General features: G+C 45.1%; 2 protein-coding genes across 2 annotated transcripts; one reads left to right on the top strand and one right to left on the bottom strand.

The window, feature by feature from the left end:
* Window positions 1–5,699: 5,699 nt before the first annotated feature.
* LOC127335842 (uncharacterized) lies at window positions 5,700–8,038 on the top strand. Its single transcript, XM_051362578.2, has 4 exons — window positions 5,700–6,213; window positions 6,889–7,168; window positions 7,297–7,390; window positions 7,598–8,038. The coding sequence occupies exons 1-4, from the start codon at window positions 5,819–5,821 to the stop codon at window positions 7,828–7,830; spliced, it is 1,002 nt and encodes a 333-aa protein (XP_051218538.1). The 5' UTR covers window positions 5,700–5,818; the 3' UTR covers window positions 7,831–8,038.
* Window positions 8,039–8,094: 56 nt separating this feature from the next.
* On the bottom strand, window positions 8,095–11,056 carry LOC127335841 (carotenoid cleavage dioxygenase 7, chloroplastic). Its single transcript, XM_051362577.2, has 7 exons — window positions 10,656–11,056; window positions 10,211–10,578; window positions 9,978–10,106; window positions 9,479–9,883; window positions 9,298–9,380; window positions 8,817–9,134; window positions 8,095–8,603 (listed from the first exon to the last, which is right to left on the bottom strand). The coding sequence occupies exons 1-7, from the start codon at window positions 11,054–11,056 to the stop codon at window positions 8,460–8,462; spliced, it is 1,848 nt and encodes a 615-aa protein (XP_051218537.1). The 3' UTR covers window positions 8,095–8,459.
* Between the last annotated feature and the right edge of the window lie 3,240 nt (window positions 11,057–14,296).

Here is a 14,296-nt window from a genome sequence, read left to right as displayed (position 1 = left end):
CATGTTGCTTACCGATAGAAACCCTCGAGACGAAGGAGTTGGCGATGCGCCGAGATTGATTTGTTGGTTGAACGTTGGTTGTTGTTTATTCCATAAACCCTAGATACATATTTATAGTCTAGGGGACTTTCTAATTTAGGCGTGCACCTAACCGTGCACGGGTAAAATTCTATCTTCTAATCTAAGATGCAATCTACTATAATACAGATATATGGGCAATCTAGCCCAACTTTGCATATAAGGCCGATCTACGTATTTTCTTCGTATATAATCTTCAAGCCCATCTTGATCGTGGCCCACCTCTGACTTGGTCAAATTCTGGTGATAACAAGATTAAGAAAGGCCAGCGATTGAAATTCTTTCCTAATGTGCCCCTATTAACGCTGAGATTAATTGCTACAGTCATCTTGGTTCTCTCTCCCGCATGGCATGCATGCCTTTAGTTTTTTCCTTCCCAACGTGCAATAACTGCACCTCAGGCTGCATGCAACACCCACGACCAATGCCCGTCGCCTGAATTAGCTCCTCTTTCCCGATTATTTAGGTTCGGCTAACAACCACCAGGGGTAGTCTTGGAAGAATTGGGATAAACCACGCCCTGCGCCTTATGCTATGGTGAAATCTTGAAAAAAATATTACGCCCTATTCTATGGGATGGAGGGAGTATTTATCTGTCATTCCAAAGTAAATTGCTTGAGTGCTACCTTTAAAATTCCATTCTATGTCTTTGCAATATATAGCTCATGGGAAAATAGCTTAAAAACTATTGTGATGAAGAATATGTAGCTTATGTATCTTATTTCTTAATAAGTTGCTTGTTGAGCGGTAACCATGTTTCTGGGGACGCCATCAACTATTACACCTTTGTTGAATATCATGTGAGTTGCTATGCATGTTCGTCTTGTCTGAAGTCAGGGTGATTTATCATGATCAAATGGTTTGAGTATGCATATTGTTAGAGAAGAACATTGGGCCGCTAACTAAAACCATGAATCATGGTGGAAGTTTCAGTTTGGACATTAATCCTCAATCTCTTATGAGAATATTAGCTGTTGTTGAATGCTTATGCTTTAAAGAGGAGTCCATTATCTGTTTTCTATGTTGTCCCGGTATGGATGTCCTAAGTTGAGATCTATCAAAAACAAGAAATCAAATGTGATCTATCTCCTTGGACCTTTGTACAGACGACATAGAGGTACCCCTTTGTGACACTTGGTTGAAACATATGTTATGCAATGATAATCCATGTAAATCCAAGCTAATTAGGACAAGGTGCGAGCACTATTAGTATTCTATGCATGAGGCTTGCAACTTATAGGATATCTTATGCATAACACATATGAATTATTACTACCGTTGACAAAATTGTTTCTATGTTTTCAAAATAAAAGCTCTAGCACAAATATAGCAATCCATGATTCCCTCTGCGAAGGGCCATTCTTTTACTTTATGTTGAGTCAGTTTACCTACTTCTTTCTATCTTAGAAGCAAACACTTGTGTCAACTGTGTGCATTGATTCCTACATACTTGCTTATTTGCATTCATCGTATTACTTTGTGTTGACAATTATCCATGAGATATACATGTTGAAGTTGAAAGCAACTGCTGAAACTTATATCTTCCTTTGTGTTGCTTCGAAACTTTCTACTAAGAATTTATTGCTTTATGAGTTAACTCCTATGCAAGTCTTATCGATGCTTGTCTTGAAAGTACTATTCATGAAAAGTCTTTGCTATATGATTCAGCTGTTTAGTCATTGTCTTTACCATTGCTTCGAATCACTTCATTCATCTCATATGCTTTACAATAGTATTGATCAAGATTATGATAGCATGTCACTTCAGAAATTATCCTTGTTATCGTTTACCTACTCGAGGGCGAGTAGGAACTAAGCTTGGGGATGCTTGATACGTCTCAAACGTATCTATAATTTTTTATGTTCCATGCTAGTTTTATGACAATACTCACATGTTTTATATACACTTTACATCATTATTACGCATTTTCCGGCACTAACCTATTGACAAGATGCCGAAGCGCCAGTTCCTGTTTTCTGCTGTTTTTGGTTTCAGAAATCCTACAAAGGAAATATTCTCGGAATTGGACGAAATCAACGCCCACGGTCTTATTTTTCCATGGAGCTTCCAGAAGACCGAAGAGCATACGAAGTGGGGCCACGAGGCGGCCAAACCATAGGGCGGCGCGGCCAGGGAGGGGCCCGCGTCGGCCTATGGTGTGGGCCCCTAGTCAGCCCTCCGACTCTGCCCTTCCGCCTATTTATTCCCTCCGTCGCGAAAACCCTATTACCGAGAGCCACGATACGAGAAAAGTTCCAGAGACGCCGCCATCGCTAATCCCATCTCGGGGGATTCAGGAGATCGCCTCCGGCACCCTGCCGGAGAGGGGAATCATCTCCCGGAGGACTCTACATCACCATGATCTCCTCCGGACTGATGTGTGAGTAGTTCATCCTTGGACTATGGGTCCATAGCAGTAGCTAGATGGTTGTCTTCTCCTCTTGTGCTATCATGTTAGATCTTGTGAGCTGCCTATCATGATCAAGATCATCTATTTGTAATGCTACATGTTGTGTTTGTTGGGATCCGATGAATATGGAATACTATGTCAAGTTGATTATTGATCTATCATATATGTGTTGTTTATGATCTTGCATGCTCTCCGTTGCTAGTAGAGGCTCTGGCCAAGTTGATACTTGTAACTCCAAGAGGAAGTATTTATGCTCGATAGTGGGTTCATGCCTTCATTGAATCTGGGACAGTGACAGAAAGTTCTAAGGTTATGAATATGCTATTGCCACTAGGGATAAAATATCGATGCTTTGTCTAAGGATATTTGTGTTGATTACATTACGCACCATACTTAATGCAATTGTCTGTTGTTTGCAACTTAATACTGGAAGGGGTGCGGATGCTAACCCAAAGGTGGACTTTTTAGGCATAGATGCATGCTGGATAGCGGTCTATGTACTTTATCGTAATGCCCTAAGTGAATCTCATATTACTCATCATGATATGTATGTGCATTGTTATGCCCTCTCTATTTGTCAATTGCCCAACTGTAATTTATTCACCCAACATGCTATTTATCTTATTGGAGAGACACCACTAGTGAACTGTGGACTCCGGTCCATTCTTTTACATCTGAATACAATCTACTGCAATCATTGTTCTCTACTGTTCTTTGCAAACAAACATCATTTTCCACACCATACGATTAATCCTTTGTTTACAGCAAGCCGGTGAGATTGACAACCTCACTATTAAGTTGGGGCAAAGTATTTTGATTGTGTTGTGCAGGTTCCACGTTGGCGCTGGAATCCCTGGTGTTGCGCCGCACTACTCTCCGTCACCAACAACCTTCACGTGTTCCTTGACTCCTACTGGTTCGATAAACCTTGGTTTCTTACTGAGTGAAACTTGCTGATGTACGCATCACACCTTCCACTTGGGGTTCCCAACGGGCGTGTGCTTTACGCGTCATCATTCACCAGTTAGCTCCACTTCTCTGTAGCGGCCATATGGGACCAAGAGGGCGTGACCTGATCTTAAAGGGCACAGGCTTGGACTATTGATGTTTTATGTGTTTGTTGGGTTCCGCTTCCTCGCGTGTGATGTATTGTTCAACCATGTATTCACTGGTGTTGACTTTATTAATTCAAATGCAGGCTCTCATCACTGGAGTTGACTATATTAATTCAAATACAGGCTCTTATCAAGCCTTCCCTAAAAAAAGGCTATGAACATCAATTGGGAACATTTCTTTTGTGGCATAATTAACTACGGAATAGTCGCCTGCAAAAAAAAAACTACGGAATAGTCACCCCCGTTCACTAATATGATGTTAATAAGCACAAAGGCGACCATGACACCATATGCAACATACCCGCATTGGAGTATACAAACGTATACATGTTCACTAAACAAACGTCAAGTGTGGAACTGGATAATCGTGTAGACTCGTTCAGATGTCTCCGACATAGCGATGACACTGATATGGCTTTTTTTCCCTTTTTCTCGACCGTATGAGGTATGATATCGCCATGTTGATCGTGAAGGAGTACACGCTATCCTCATCTGCATGCTGTGCGTCAAACAAAGACGATTCTTTTCTTTTCCGCTTACTTTCTGCACTCGTCAAATTCGTGTCAATATTTTACATTCTCCTTGCCACGAAATATACTGCGCGTATCAATATCACCAATTATTCTCCCCGAGAAAAAAATGAACAATTATTCACCCTATAAAAAAATCGTAATTAATTATTCAACACAAACGTACTGTTCCCATCAAGTCCACGTCCCAATTTAAGCCAGCATCGATCGATCTCTATCCTAATTTTAAGACATAGAGATCGGCCAGTTCGTATCTTCCAACTTGATACGCCGATCGATTACGCACGCACGCCCGGTGCGTTATCGCGTCTCCGACACGCATACACCCATGTTTCGGCCTGCCATCTAACGAGACGCTTTGGTGTTTGATAAAGGTGAAATTTGTCAATGAAAGATAATGTTTTGTAAATAGCAAGACGATGACTTTGTTAATGTCAACACATGTTCAATTAGATTTTTTGAAATCAGATTTTTAGAGATGCTCGTAGAGATATAATGTATGTAATTATAAAGATAAGTGTATGTACGTGATTGTGGGTTGCTTGTACATTTGAGATCCCATCCATAAACCCTCCCTCCGAGTCGCCTCCCTCCCAGGTGACTCCGGAGGCTCCCCCCCTCCCCCAACCCTAAGCCTCCCTCCCACCCCCCCACATCGCTCTCCTGGCCACCGTTGCCGTTGTCGCCGCCGCTAGCGGTGATGGCGGCGTCCATCCGGCCAAATCGGCGGTGGGTAGGGGAGGTGTCTCCCGGTCGTGTTTCATGGGTGAAAATCCAAGGTCTAATCTTAATTGGTTGTGTCTGACAATGTTCTTGTTGAAAGCATTGTTTTGAGAGCGAGGACCTTCATCAGGGTGAAAACTTAAGATCTATGATCGGGCAACGATATAGTTTGTGCAATGTTTCCTTCTTGGTGGAGAAGCTGATCTTCTGGTGTTATTTTGGTGGTGTCAGTGTTGTTGTTTCAAGAAATGGATCACTATAGCGGGGTTTTTCTTTTTTGTAATTCTGCTTTTTTTGTGTGTGCATCATTTATGCTATTAGGGCATGACGTTGCTGCAGAGGCTAGGTATAATTGAAATCTACACGATATTAGTATATGTTCTTTATCGAAAAAATATATATCTCGTGATTGTGAAATTGTATTGTGTTTTGGAAAAAAAAAAGTCTACATTTAGCACGATCATACGTACAACCATGTATGGTAAAAAGACCAAATACACCAATAAGAGTAAAGCATGAGCACATTAATAATTTATGCAGGACAAAAGCCTTGGCCGGCACGCAGCAGTTGCAATCACAAACGAAATCACACCGAGCTCAAAAAAATCCTCAGACACTAACATGTGGGTCCACATACCTTCCAGGCCCACGTGTCAGCCTACAAAACATGTTCTGCGCAACATTTGACAGCGTCAGACACACATCGGGGGTAATTAAAAAAAAAATTGAGAAACGCATCGGGGGTAATTAAAGTTGAAAAGACACCCTAACAGCAAGTTTTAAATCTCGCAGGCAAAGAATCCCGTCCCAAAAGGAAACCAGGGCAGATAAATTAAGTGCACCGCGTAAATACCTAAACAAACAAACCGGTTGCTTCAAATACCGCCCGCTAACCACCTCGATCGCCCCTCCTCCCAAGCAACCCCAAACCTCAGGCGACCGGCGGCGGCGGCAGGGACACCATGGTGGTCCACGTCGTGTACAGGCGGCGGGAGAACAGCTGGAGGGGCGCCGACTCGTCCGTCAGGTTCCTCGGCGCCGCCATGAGCAGCAACCTGCCCAGCAAGCACCACGTCCGCCTCGCCACCTCCTCCACCGGCCGCTCCGGCGCGCGCACGGGAGGCATGACCCTGCGCGCCACGTCGCCGCCGCCGCTGACCATCTCCATCGCCTCCGCCGCCGGCTGGGACTCCCGCAAGCTGCGGCTTGAGGGCGGCGATGAGGAGCTCAAGGAGGTCGTCGTCGTCGGCGATAAGGCTGGGGATGCGAGCGAGAGGGCGGCGGACACGTACGGGGTGGTGTTCGACGCCCCGCCAACGGATGACGAGGTCCACGCCGCCGTCGCAAGCATCCAGCAGTAAGATTCCGCTCCATCTATCAACCTCTTTTCGTAAAAAAAAACTCAAAACACATCTACTTGTTAGATTGGTTCGACTGTGATTTGCGGTTTGTTTCCTTGGTTGCTGATGATGACGATCGTCGCTATATAATTGGGTTATTAAGATCGTAACTGCTTACTGATAATTATAGCTCTGATCTTCCGATAAAGTAGCTTTTTGCTGATCATGATCATAGGGTTAATGGATTTTTTTTTTTTTTGTGAAATAGGGTTAATGGATTGTTAAGATCGGAACCCCTCTTCTGTAATTACTTGCTCATTATTTTAATCTTGTGATTAGTTTAGAGGGACAGGTTTCCGTGGTCTGTCACGCTGATCTCATGAGCAGAGCCCCAATCTCTGCTGCGTTCCTTGTAGATTACTCTTGCTTGTATTCTTGAAATTGTTCATGGCTGTGCGCCCAATTGAATTGAAACCATGCTACAAGATGCAGTTTTTATTTTTTGTCAATTGCAGATTTACCCACTATCGCTGTTTCGCACCAATTGCAGTAGGTGCACTCCGTCACTGCTTAGTTATTAAAGCCCTTATACCCTCTGTAGGAGTTCAACTTGTGGAGCAGTTCAGTTGATGCAATCTAGGTTCAGATGTTACTATATGAACAAATCAAACCAACTTTTCTATTGTCTGCAGGGTATTTGAGAATCCTTCTGCTGCGGATTCTGATGCAGTTGAGCTACAAGCGATTGCACTGCCCATCGCAGGACTCCCTTCATCTGGGATGTTTGTCAATTATTTCTCTGCGGATTCTGATATATCCGAAAAGCAGATAGTCAACTCTCCCTCCAACATTGGATTAGAGGATTGCATGGAACCTGCTGCACTTGCCCTTAACTCTACTGCTCTTGTGACAAGGGATCATCAAAATGTACTAGATGCCTTCCAGCTCTTACAAGAAGATTCTTCTGTTCAGGTGAATATTGCTTGATTCATTCAGTGGTATTTATGCATAAAAGTTTCAGATTTCTTATTACAACGATCTATTTAGAAAAAAAAATCACCAGCTCTTCTTTGTTGTGACTTTCTTCCCCCTCCGTGCAGAAAATGGTAATGGCCTTGTCAACTGATAAGGCTGTGTGGGATGCTGTCATGAACAACGATGTAGTGCAAGAATTTAAGAAGTCCTTCCAGGATGGTATGCATCTCTGTATTTTTTTTTTTTTTGAAACGGAATATGCATCTCTGTATTCATTTGGCATGGATGAACAATATGCTAGGATAAGCCTTATGGTTGTTGCCGTGAAATTTTTAAAACTTTGTGACCTCTTCTGTTTGTCATGTTCTTATATTTATTATTATGTTGGGTGGATCTGCACCTAATGCAACTTAACCTGCATTTCAGCTAAAGAAACTGATAACAAGGGGTGCTCTACTACTCCTCCTGGAATGATGAAGTGGGTCCTGGAGAATACCCAGGCGAAGATCAAAGAGTTCCTTGAGAAGATACTTCAGCTTGTGCACACGCTCTTCCAAGCTGGGAGCAAAGACTATGATTTGTCCGATGACTTAGTGAGAATGTCCTTCATGCTCTCGGTCTTCGTCTTCATTGTGGTAACCATAGCTCGCATAAAGTGAGCACAACAATTCGTCGACTTCACACTTGGTGGTTATTTAGTAGTGTACAGGATCAGTTAATAGTAGTACTAGTGTTTTCGTGTGGGTTAGCTACGATTGTGATCAAGAATGGTGTTATTCAAACTGTCCGGGTCTAGAACATTAAAAGTTGCTATGGTGTTATGATTCTTAGTGGAAATTCCACATGTTTACTCTGTGGTTTATGTTTTCACTGGTTGAGCATACATGGTTAATATCAACTGCGTTATGTTATGAAAGCAATCCGAGGGATCAATGATGCAACATCTGACAAGCTCCTAGGAATGCTTGATGTATAAGAATGGATCAAGCTGTACATTTTACACTGATATGAAATTCAGAAGGGATCAATGATGCAGCACCTGACAAGATCCTACGAATGCTTGATGTATAAGAATGGATCAAGCTGTACATTTTACACTGATATGAAAAATCTATCAGATTTTGCCCAGTAATTGTTTGGGTGCCTAACACTTGCTATTAGGGCGGATGCTTCTGAATTGCGTGTCATTCATCAGCCTAGACAGAATCACGGAACCCCACTGGGAAGCTGAGGTGCTTTGGAACCTCAACCAATTGCTCACCAGAGTGGATGCTTCCGATCTTGTCCTTCATTCATCAGCCCAGAACCCATGGAATCCCATTGGGAAGGTGAGGTGCTTTGGAACCTGAAGTTTTGCCACAAGTGCACTTTTTTTGCCTATTTTTCTTGCATCCAGCACCACCAGGTTGCATCTATCTTCAGATACCGCATACTGCAAAAGGAGGCAAGAGGCATCAAATGATGCAAATGTTTTTTTTATCTGTTCTGACTTCTGAGATAATTCATGACTCCTTAAGATATCACCTATGTTGAACCACTTGTAACTTACTAAATTCAGACTCCTAGGATTTCTTCTCGTAATTTTTTCATAAGCTGAGCAAACATATGTGCTGAATGTTGGTACTTGCATGCACGTTGCTCTTACCTCTACAATAATAACATAGCCATGATCCTCCCCACCACCGGTTGGGATGAAGACCGGCTCCCCAACAAACTTGCGCCCCTCGCAAGACCACCGCCTCGATGTCCCATCGGAGACATCGACCTTCACCACGCTGTCAAACGGAAAATATGGGAGGAATTTGCGCGAACCGGATGCCCCGCCTGCGTAGATGAACCTGCTCCTCTTGTTGGCGTAGCTTGGGTTTATCGCCGGGAAGTCTGCTGGCTTGTTCCACTGATAGGACATTCTCTTAACAGAACATCGCCGGCAGGCTCCTCTCTTATCGAGCTCAATTGCCACCTGCATTGAAAGATAAATTGACCGAAATTGTTCAGGGATTTTAGTAGTCAAAACTTTGGGAAAGGGCAGAACAACTAGTTCAAAATGTGCTAAGTTTAACTGAAACTTGCTGAATTTGGACCAAAGTTTGAATTATGTTTTACTAAGCCAAGCATATGTTCACCTGCACGAGGCGAGGCAGCAGCTCCTTCCCCTTGGCTGCGTTCATGAACGTAGGGTCGAGCTTCTTGTTCTTCCAACTGTAACCTGCAACGATTTCGTTGCAGCACAGATATGTCATTGGATAATCGTACTCGCAGCAGCAGCTTGAAAATCAACTGAAGCGTGAACGTTTCGTGGCATACCAAACATTCTGTGGAAATGGAACCACTCGTAGGAGCATGCCGACATGTGCAGCCGTATGTCGAGGCCGCCGCGGCCGAGGTCCTCCTCGAAGGCGTTGCCGACGTGCATCGACCACATCTGCGCCGGCGCCTCGACGGGCACGGTCCAGTCGCGGCCGCTGGCCACGGCCTCCGTGGAGCGCGGCAGCAGGTAGACCGGCGTCGTCTCCTTGCTCGGGTCCAGCTGCAGCGCCCCTATCATCGGGTAGGTGCCCGTCATGGCCAGCGCCGAGCCGGGGATGTCGAGCTTGATCCTGTTGCCGAGGACGACGTAGTGGGAGTCGGTGAATGCCCAGTCGTGGATCATGAGGTGCGCCGGCAGGACGAACTCCCGCTTCTGCACCAGCCCGAAGCCGGCGTCGAACTCTGCGTCGATCGATCGTGATGTAGACGAAATGGGTGAGTGGGCGACAGTGATTGGAAGAAGGAGAAGCAAGATGCGGGGCAGTGGGCGGCAGACCGTAGAAAGTGAAGTTGGCTCGCGGGAGGAGCATGTCCTCGGCGTTGCAGGCCACCATGAGCAGCCGGTTGCGCTTCGGGTCGACCTTGTAGTGCGCCAGCAGCCTCTTGGGCGGCATGCTGAACACGCCTGCACGCAACGGGAGCGCACGAGTGTCAAATCACTTCGCCTCAAATCATGTCGAACGCTCGGTGCGCCACCCAAGACTAGCTAGGCAACTGTAGATTACGCACCACTGAGAATCGGGCGCAGCAAGCGGGTGGCCACGTCCAGCCCGGCTTCCACCAGCCACGGCCGCCGCTGCCGCTGCCGTCCGGCCACCCGACCCTGTGCCGCCGCTGCCTCGTCCGCGAGCCCGAGCAGGTCGAAGGGACCGATGGTCTCCAGCGTGTTGGGGTCGAGCTCGTAAGGCATGCCGCCCTCCCAGAGGCAGAGCAGCCGGCCGCCCCACCAGAGCACGCTGGTGTTGGCCACGTTCTTCATCACCTTCACGTTGCCCACCCTGTGGCCGCCCTGCAGCACCGAGAAGGGGCCCCGGTGCGTGAACCTCCACGACGCCCCGTCCCCTTTCTCCTCGCTCTTCGCCGCCGTCTCCACGTACCTGCATCATATAAGCGCACTCTACTCACCGAAGAACCTAGCTAGTACGGCGATATGCAGCCGGTGATCAGTGCGTACCGTGCGGAGTAGTGGACGCCGTGGTCGGGGTGGAAGCGGAAGGAGCGGAGGTAGCCGTGGCCGTCGAGGGGGTGGACGATGGAGCCGTGGTCGTCGGAGAACATGCCGGGCCCGGCGAGGTAGTAGGTGCCGGCCGGGAAGTCCGCCGGGATCGCGCCCTCGACGACGCGGAGCTGCACGGGGTCGGACGTCTCGGCGCGCTGCGACCGGAAGAGGAGGTTGTAGTCCCAGAAGGCATTGGAGAACGTGTCCGGCTCCGACGTCACCGCCGCAGCCGTGGTGCCGGCCGTCCGACGGACGACGACCCGGACACGGTGGCGTGGCGGTGGCGGGACGTTGAGGAGGGGGTGGTGGTGGTGGTGCACGGCGGCGTGCATGGTGGCCATCGTGCAGACCGCCATGTCTCGGCGTTGGTGTCCCTTGGTCGCCGGCTCGTTATTATGGAATCACATATGTGCCGGCCGTGGCTCGTTGGTATCGCTCACGGAGCTTTCAGAAAAGTGACGAGCTGTGTGCCTTTCGATCCCCGGAGCTTTGGGATTATTCGATCTTTGTCTGATCTAATCTATGTAGTATGATAATTGTAACAAGCTCAAGTTCGTGATAGGAAGAACCGAAGAATCGATCTTCAATAGTAGTTTAATCGCAACTTTTGAAGGCTTTGGTGGCACTTGTTGGGTTAGGAAATTGGAGCGACCATGAATTGTTCTCCAACGAGTTTTGGCGTGTTTTGATCGGAGAATCCTTGTCATTTCGGGAGTGGAATCCAAGGGCTGGTTTGTTGGCAGTCACCAACGCGGCTATCTGCTTATGTAGCCGGTGTGCCTCTGCTTATTCTACAAATTTAAGCTTCGTTCGAGCAACACACGCTTAGACCACATCTAAGCAAAGCAACAGGTACTCGCTGATCAGTTCCACGGGGTTGTCCAAGATCCCGCCCTGCCCACTGGGGGGGGGGGGGGGGGGGGGGGCGGTGCAAACCTTATGACATTGCAGCGCCAAGTGCTAACAAATAAACTAGCCAAAGTGATTACAGCAACAGGGGAAATGTTAAACGCATCTTTACCACTTGCCTCAACCACCGGACAAAAAGAGCGGACATGACACATGTAAGCTTAAATAAGATATCTGGAAAACCATAACAAGCTCAAAATGACTCTTAGATTGGCAAGTATACTTGCACAGGAACTCAAGTGCTCGGCAGACAACACCAAAGAGTCCACGGCAGATAAAAAACATCATTAACATATTCAGTCTCACAAAAGGAAATTAAATATGCAACATAATAGGGAATAGATTCTGCAACAACCAGCACAGGAGATAGAGCTTTCCTGTTCTCCCTTCAAAATATCCTCATCCAAGAACAGAAATGAACAATGTAGCAGCGGAACAGTTCCCACACATGCAGTACTTCAACACTAAAAAAGGCACCGTTCTTTTAGATGTGAGTGGAGTTCACTCTGCCCACGCCATGGTGGAGAACAGATATATGCTCCCTGCAATAAAAATGGTGTAACCCAGGGCTCAACCATCTCAGTCTCCCAGCTCCTCATGGCTAGCATAATTCGGCCTTGATGCGGCGGTGACAAATTGTAGCCCTTTTCCCCGTCCACTTGGTTTCACAGTTCGAACCATCACTCTCCACCTGGGACGGCGACTAAAAATTATAAGTACCTAGATCAAAGGAAGTTGAGCTGTTAGAAAGAATTCCAAGCAGAATGGATACAATATCTGTTATTTCAGTAAAGATAAAAAACAATAAGATGGATATTTAAATAGTAAACATCTACTTTTTGCACCAATGATACACCATTCTGAGCTCAGATAGAAACAGGTAAATGCCAGAAAAATCATTCTACCACCAAGTAACTCTATTTCCTGATTTTCTAACAAACAACTCATATTTTCCATGCCAAGAGGTTTTGAATTTTCTTTCCTTCTATGACACCGACACCGCTGTGACCATTTTGTCGTTATGTAGTGCATGAACAAATAAACATCACACCGGGAAATGGTCACGCTAATGGTATACAAGGACAACATTTGGAACTTGATGGCATAGAATGAACAAGTTGTTTTTTTAGCAAAAAAACGAAAGGAAATGTTCGGTGGCAAATCAGGGATCATAGTGTTATTTGGTGGCATAGAAGGAATTTTCTCAAAAATCAGTGTCGGATATTGGGATGGACCTTTTTATGAGAAACACCATTTTAATGCTTACCATCAAAAGTCAGACACTACCAGGCAGCCCACTGGGACACAGGGATAGAATAATGGGCCAAGACAACCAGAACTAAGGAACTATATACTTTTTTGACTGGGAAAACTATAGGGGACGCCCTGATTGTGAAATTTTGTTGAAGGGAAAATATGGTGAAACCGTGAAAGCATGTACAAAGGCCGAGGGGCCAGAGAGAAATAGGATATCAGGCTAAACTGGTTTTTAGCACTAAAAGCAGAGTCATCCTTCATTCTGTAAGAAAGATGGGCAAGGTCTTTTTTGAAGGGAAAGGACAAGGACTATAACTGTTACAGAGAAATATATACTGGACACAAACAGCAGATATATTAGCCTGGTCATCAGCAAAACCACAGCTTATATGTAAACTGTTACATTCCAGTTTCCACAACCTTAAAACAGGTTTTGTACGGACAGGTTTCTTTATAAATACTACCTCCGTCTTACAATAAGTGTCCCAGTTTTATCTAGATACAGGTGTATCTACACGCATTTTAGGTGTAGATACATCCATATCTACAAAAGGTTGACACTTATTTTTAGATGGAAGTAGTTAGCATCAATAGTTTCAAAATACTATATGAAAAGGTTTCAAAGCTTGAGGTAAAGCTGAATATAAAAAAAAAAAAATTACGCAGTTGTCAAGACTATAGGTTAGAAGCAATGCTAGGGGCAGCCTGGGCAAAACAGAGACATTTTAATTGCAGAGTGCCGGAGTCAATAGATATGAATGTTGACTGTGATGTATGATAAAATAGTTTAACACGTGGATTGCATCATTCTGATACTATAATGACAAGTTGAGCAGAATGGATAAGTGTTAGTGCTTGCATCCTTATTAATAGATTATTTTTATTAATCCTAAGGACACGATGAATCAATCATGTTCATTATTTTAAACTATTTCCAACAAGTGAGTAAGAGTTAGAATACAGTTTTGCATGAAATGTTGTTACTACAATGACAGGGTCAACATAATGGAAACGTATTGGTGCTTGCATCCTTATTACTCCCTCCGTCTCACGAAACATCTCGGAGATTTGTATAAATTTGGATGTATCTAGAAACTATTTAGTGTATCGATACATCCGAATTTTGACAAATCTCCGACATGTTTCATGGGACGGAGGGAGTACTAGGCTTTTTTATTAATCCTAAGTACACGACAAATCAATCATGTTCATTATTTTAAACAATTTCCAGGAAGTGAGTACGAGTGAGAATACATTTTTGCATGAACAAATAAACATCATGCCGGGAAATGGTCACGCTAATGGTATACAAGGATAACATTTGGAACTTGATGGCATATAATGAGCAGGGAGTTGTTTTTGTAGCAAAAAAAACGAAAGGAAATGGTTGGTGGCAAATCATGGATCATAGTGTTATTTGGTGGCATAGA

Source organism: Lolium perenne, chromosome 2 (assembly GCF_019359855.2).
Source record: "Lolium perenne isolate Kyuss_39 chromosome 2, Kyuss_2.0, whole genome shotgun sequence".
In the NCBI taxonomy this organism is placed as follows: Eukaryota; Viridiplantae; Streptophyta; class Magnoliopsida; order Poales; family Poaceae; genus Lolium; species Lolium perenne.
This window is presented reverse-complemented; position numbering and strand designations above follow the sequence as displayed.

What these genes read in the sequence shown, in the direction of transcription:
- LOC127335841 (XM_051362577.2), bottom strand. Translation starts at nt 11,056, where the DNA reads ATGGCGGTCTGCACGATGGCCACCATGCACGCCGCCGTGCACCACCAC. An exon ending in GCTGCGCCCGATTCTCAGTG is followed by an intron (nt 10,107 to 10,210) that starts GTGCGTAATCTA and finishes CGTTGCGTGCAG; the next exon opens with GCGTGTTCAGCATGCCGCCC. An exon ending in CCATTTCCACAGAATGTTTG is followed by an intron (nt 9,381 to 9,478) that starts GTATGCCACGAA and finishes AAATCGTTGCAG; the next exon opens with GTTACAGTTGGAAGAACAAG.
- LOC127335842 (XM_051362578.2), top strand. Translation starts at nt 5,819, where the DNA reads ATGGTGGTCCACGTCGTGTACAGGCGGCGGGAGAACAGCTGGAGGGGC. An exon ending in GCCGTCGCAAGCATCCAGCA is followed by an intron (nt 6,214 to 6,888) that starts GTAAGATTCCGC and finishes TATTGTCTGCAG; the next exon opens with GGTATTTGAGAATCCTTCTG. An exon ending in AAGAAGATTCTTCTGTTCAG is followed by an intron (nt 7,169 to 7,296) that starts GTGAATATTGCT and finishes CCCTCCGTGCAG; the next exon opens with AAAATGGTAATGGCCTTGTC.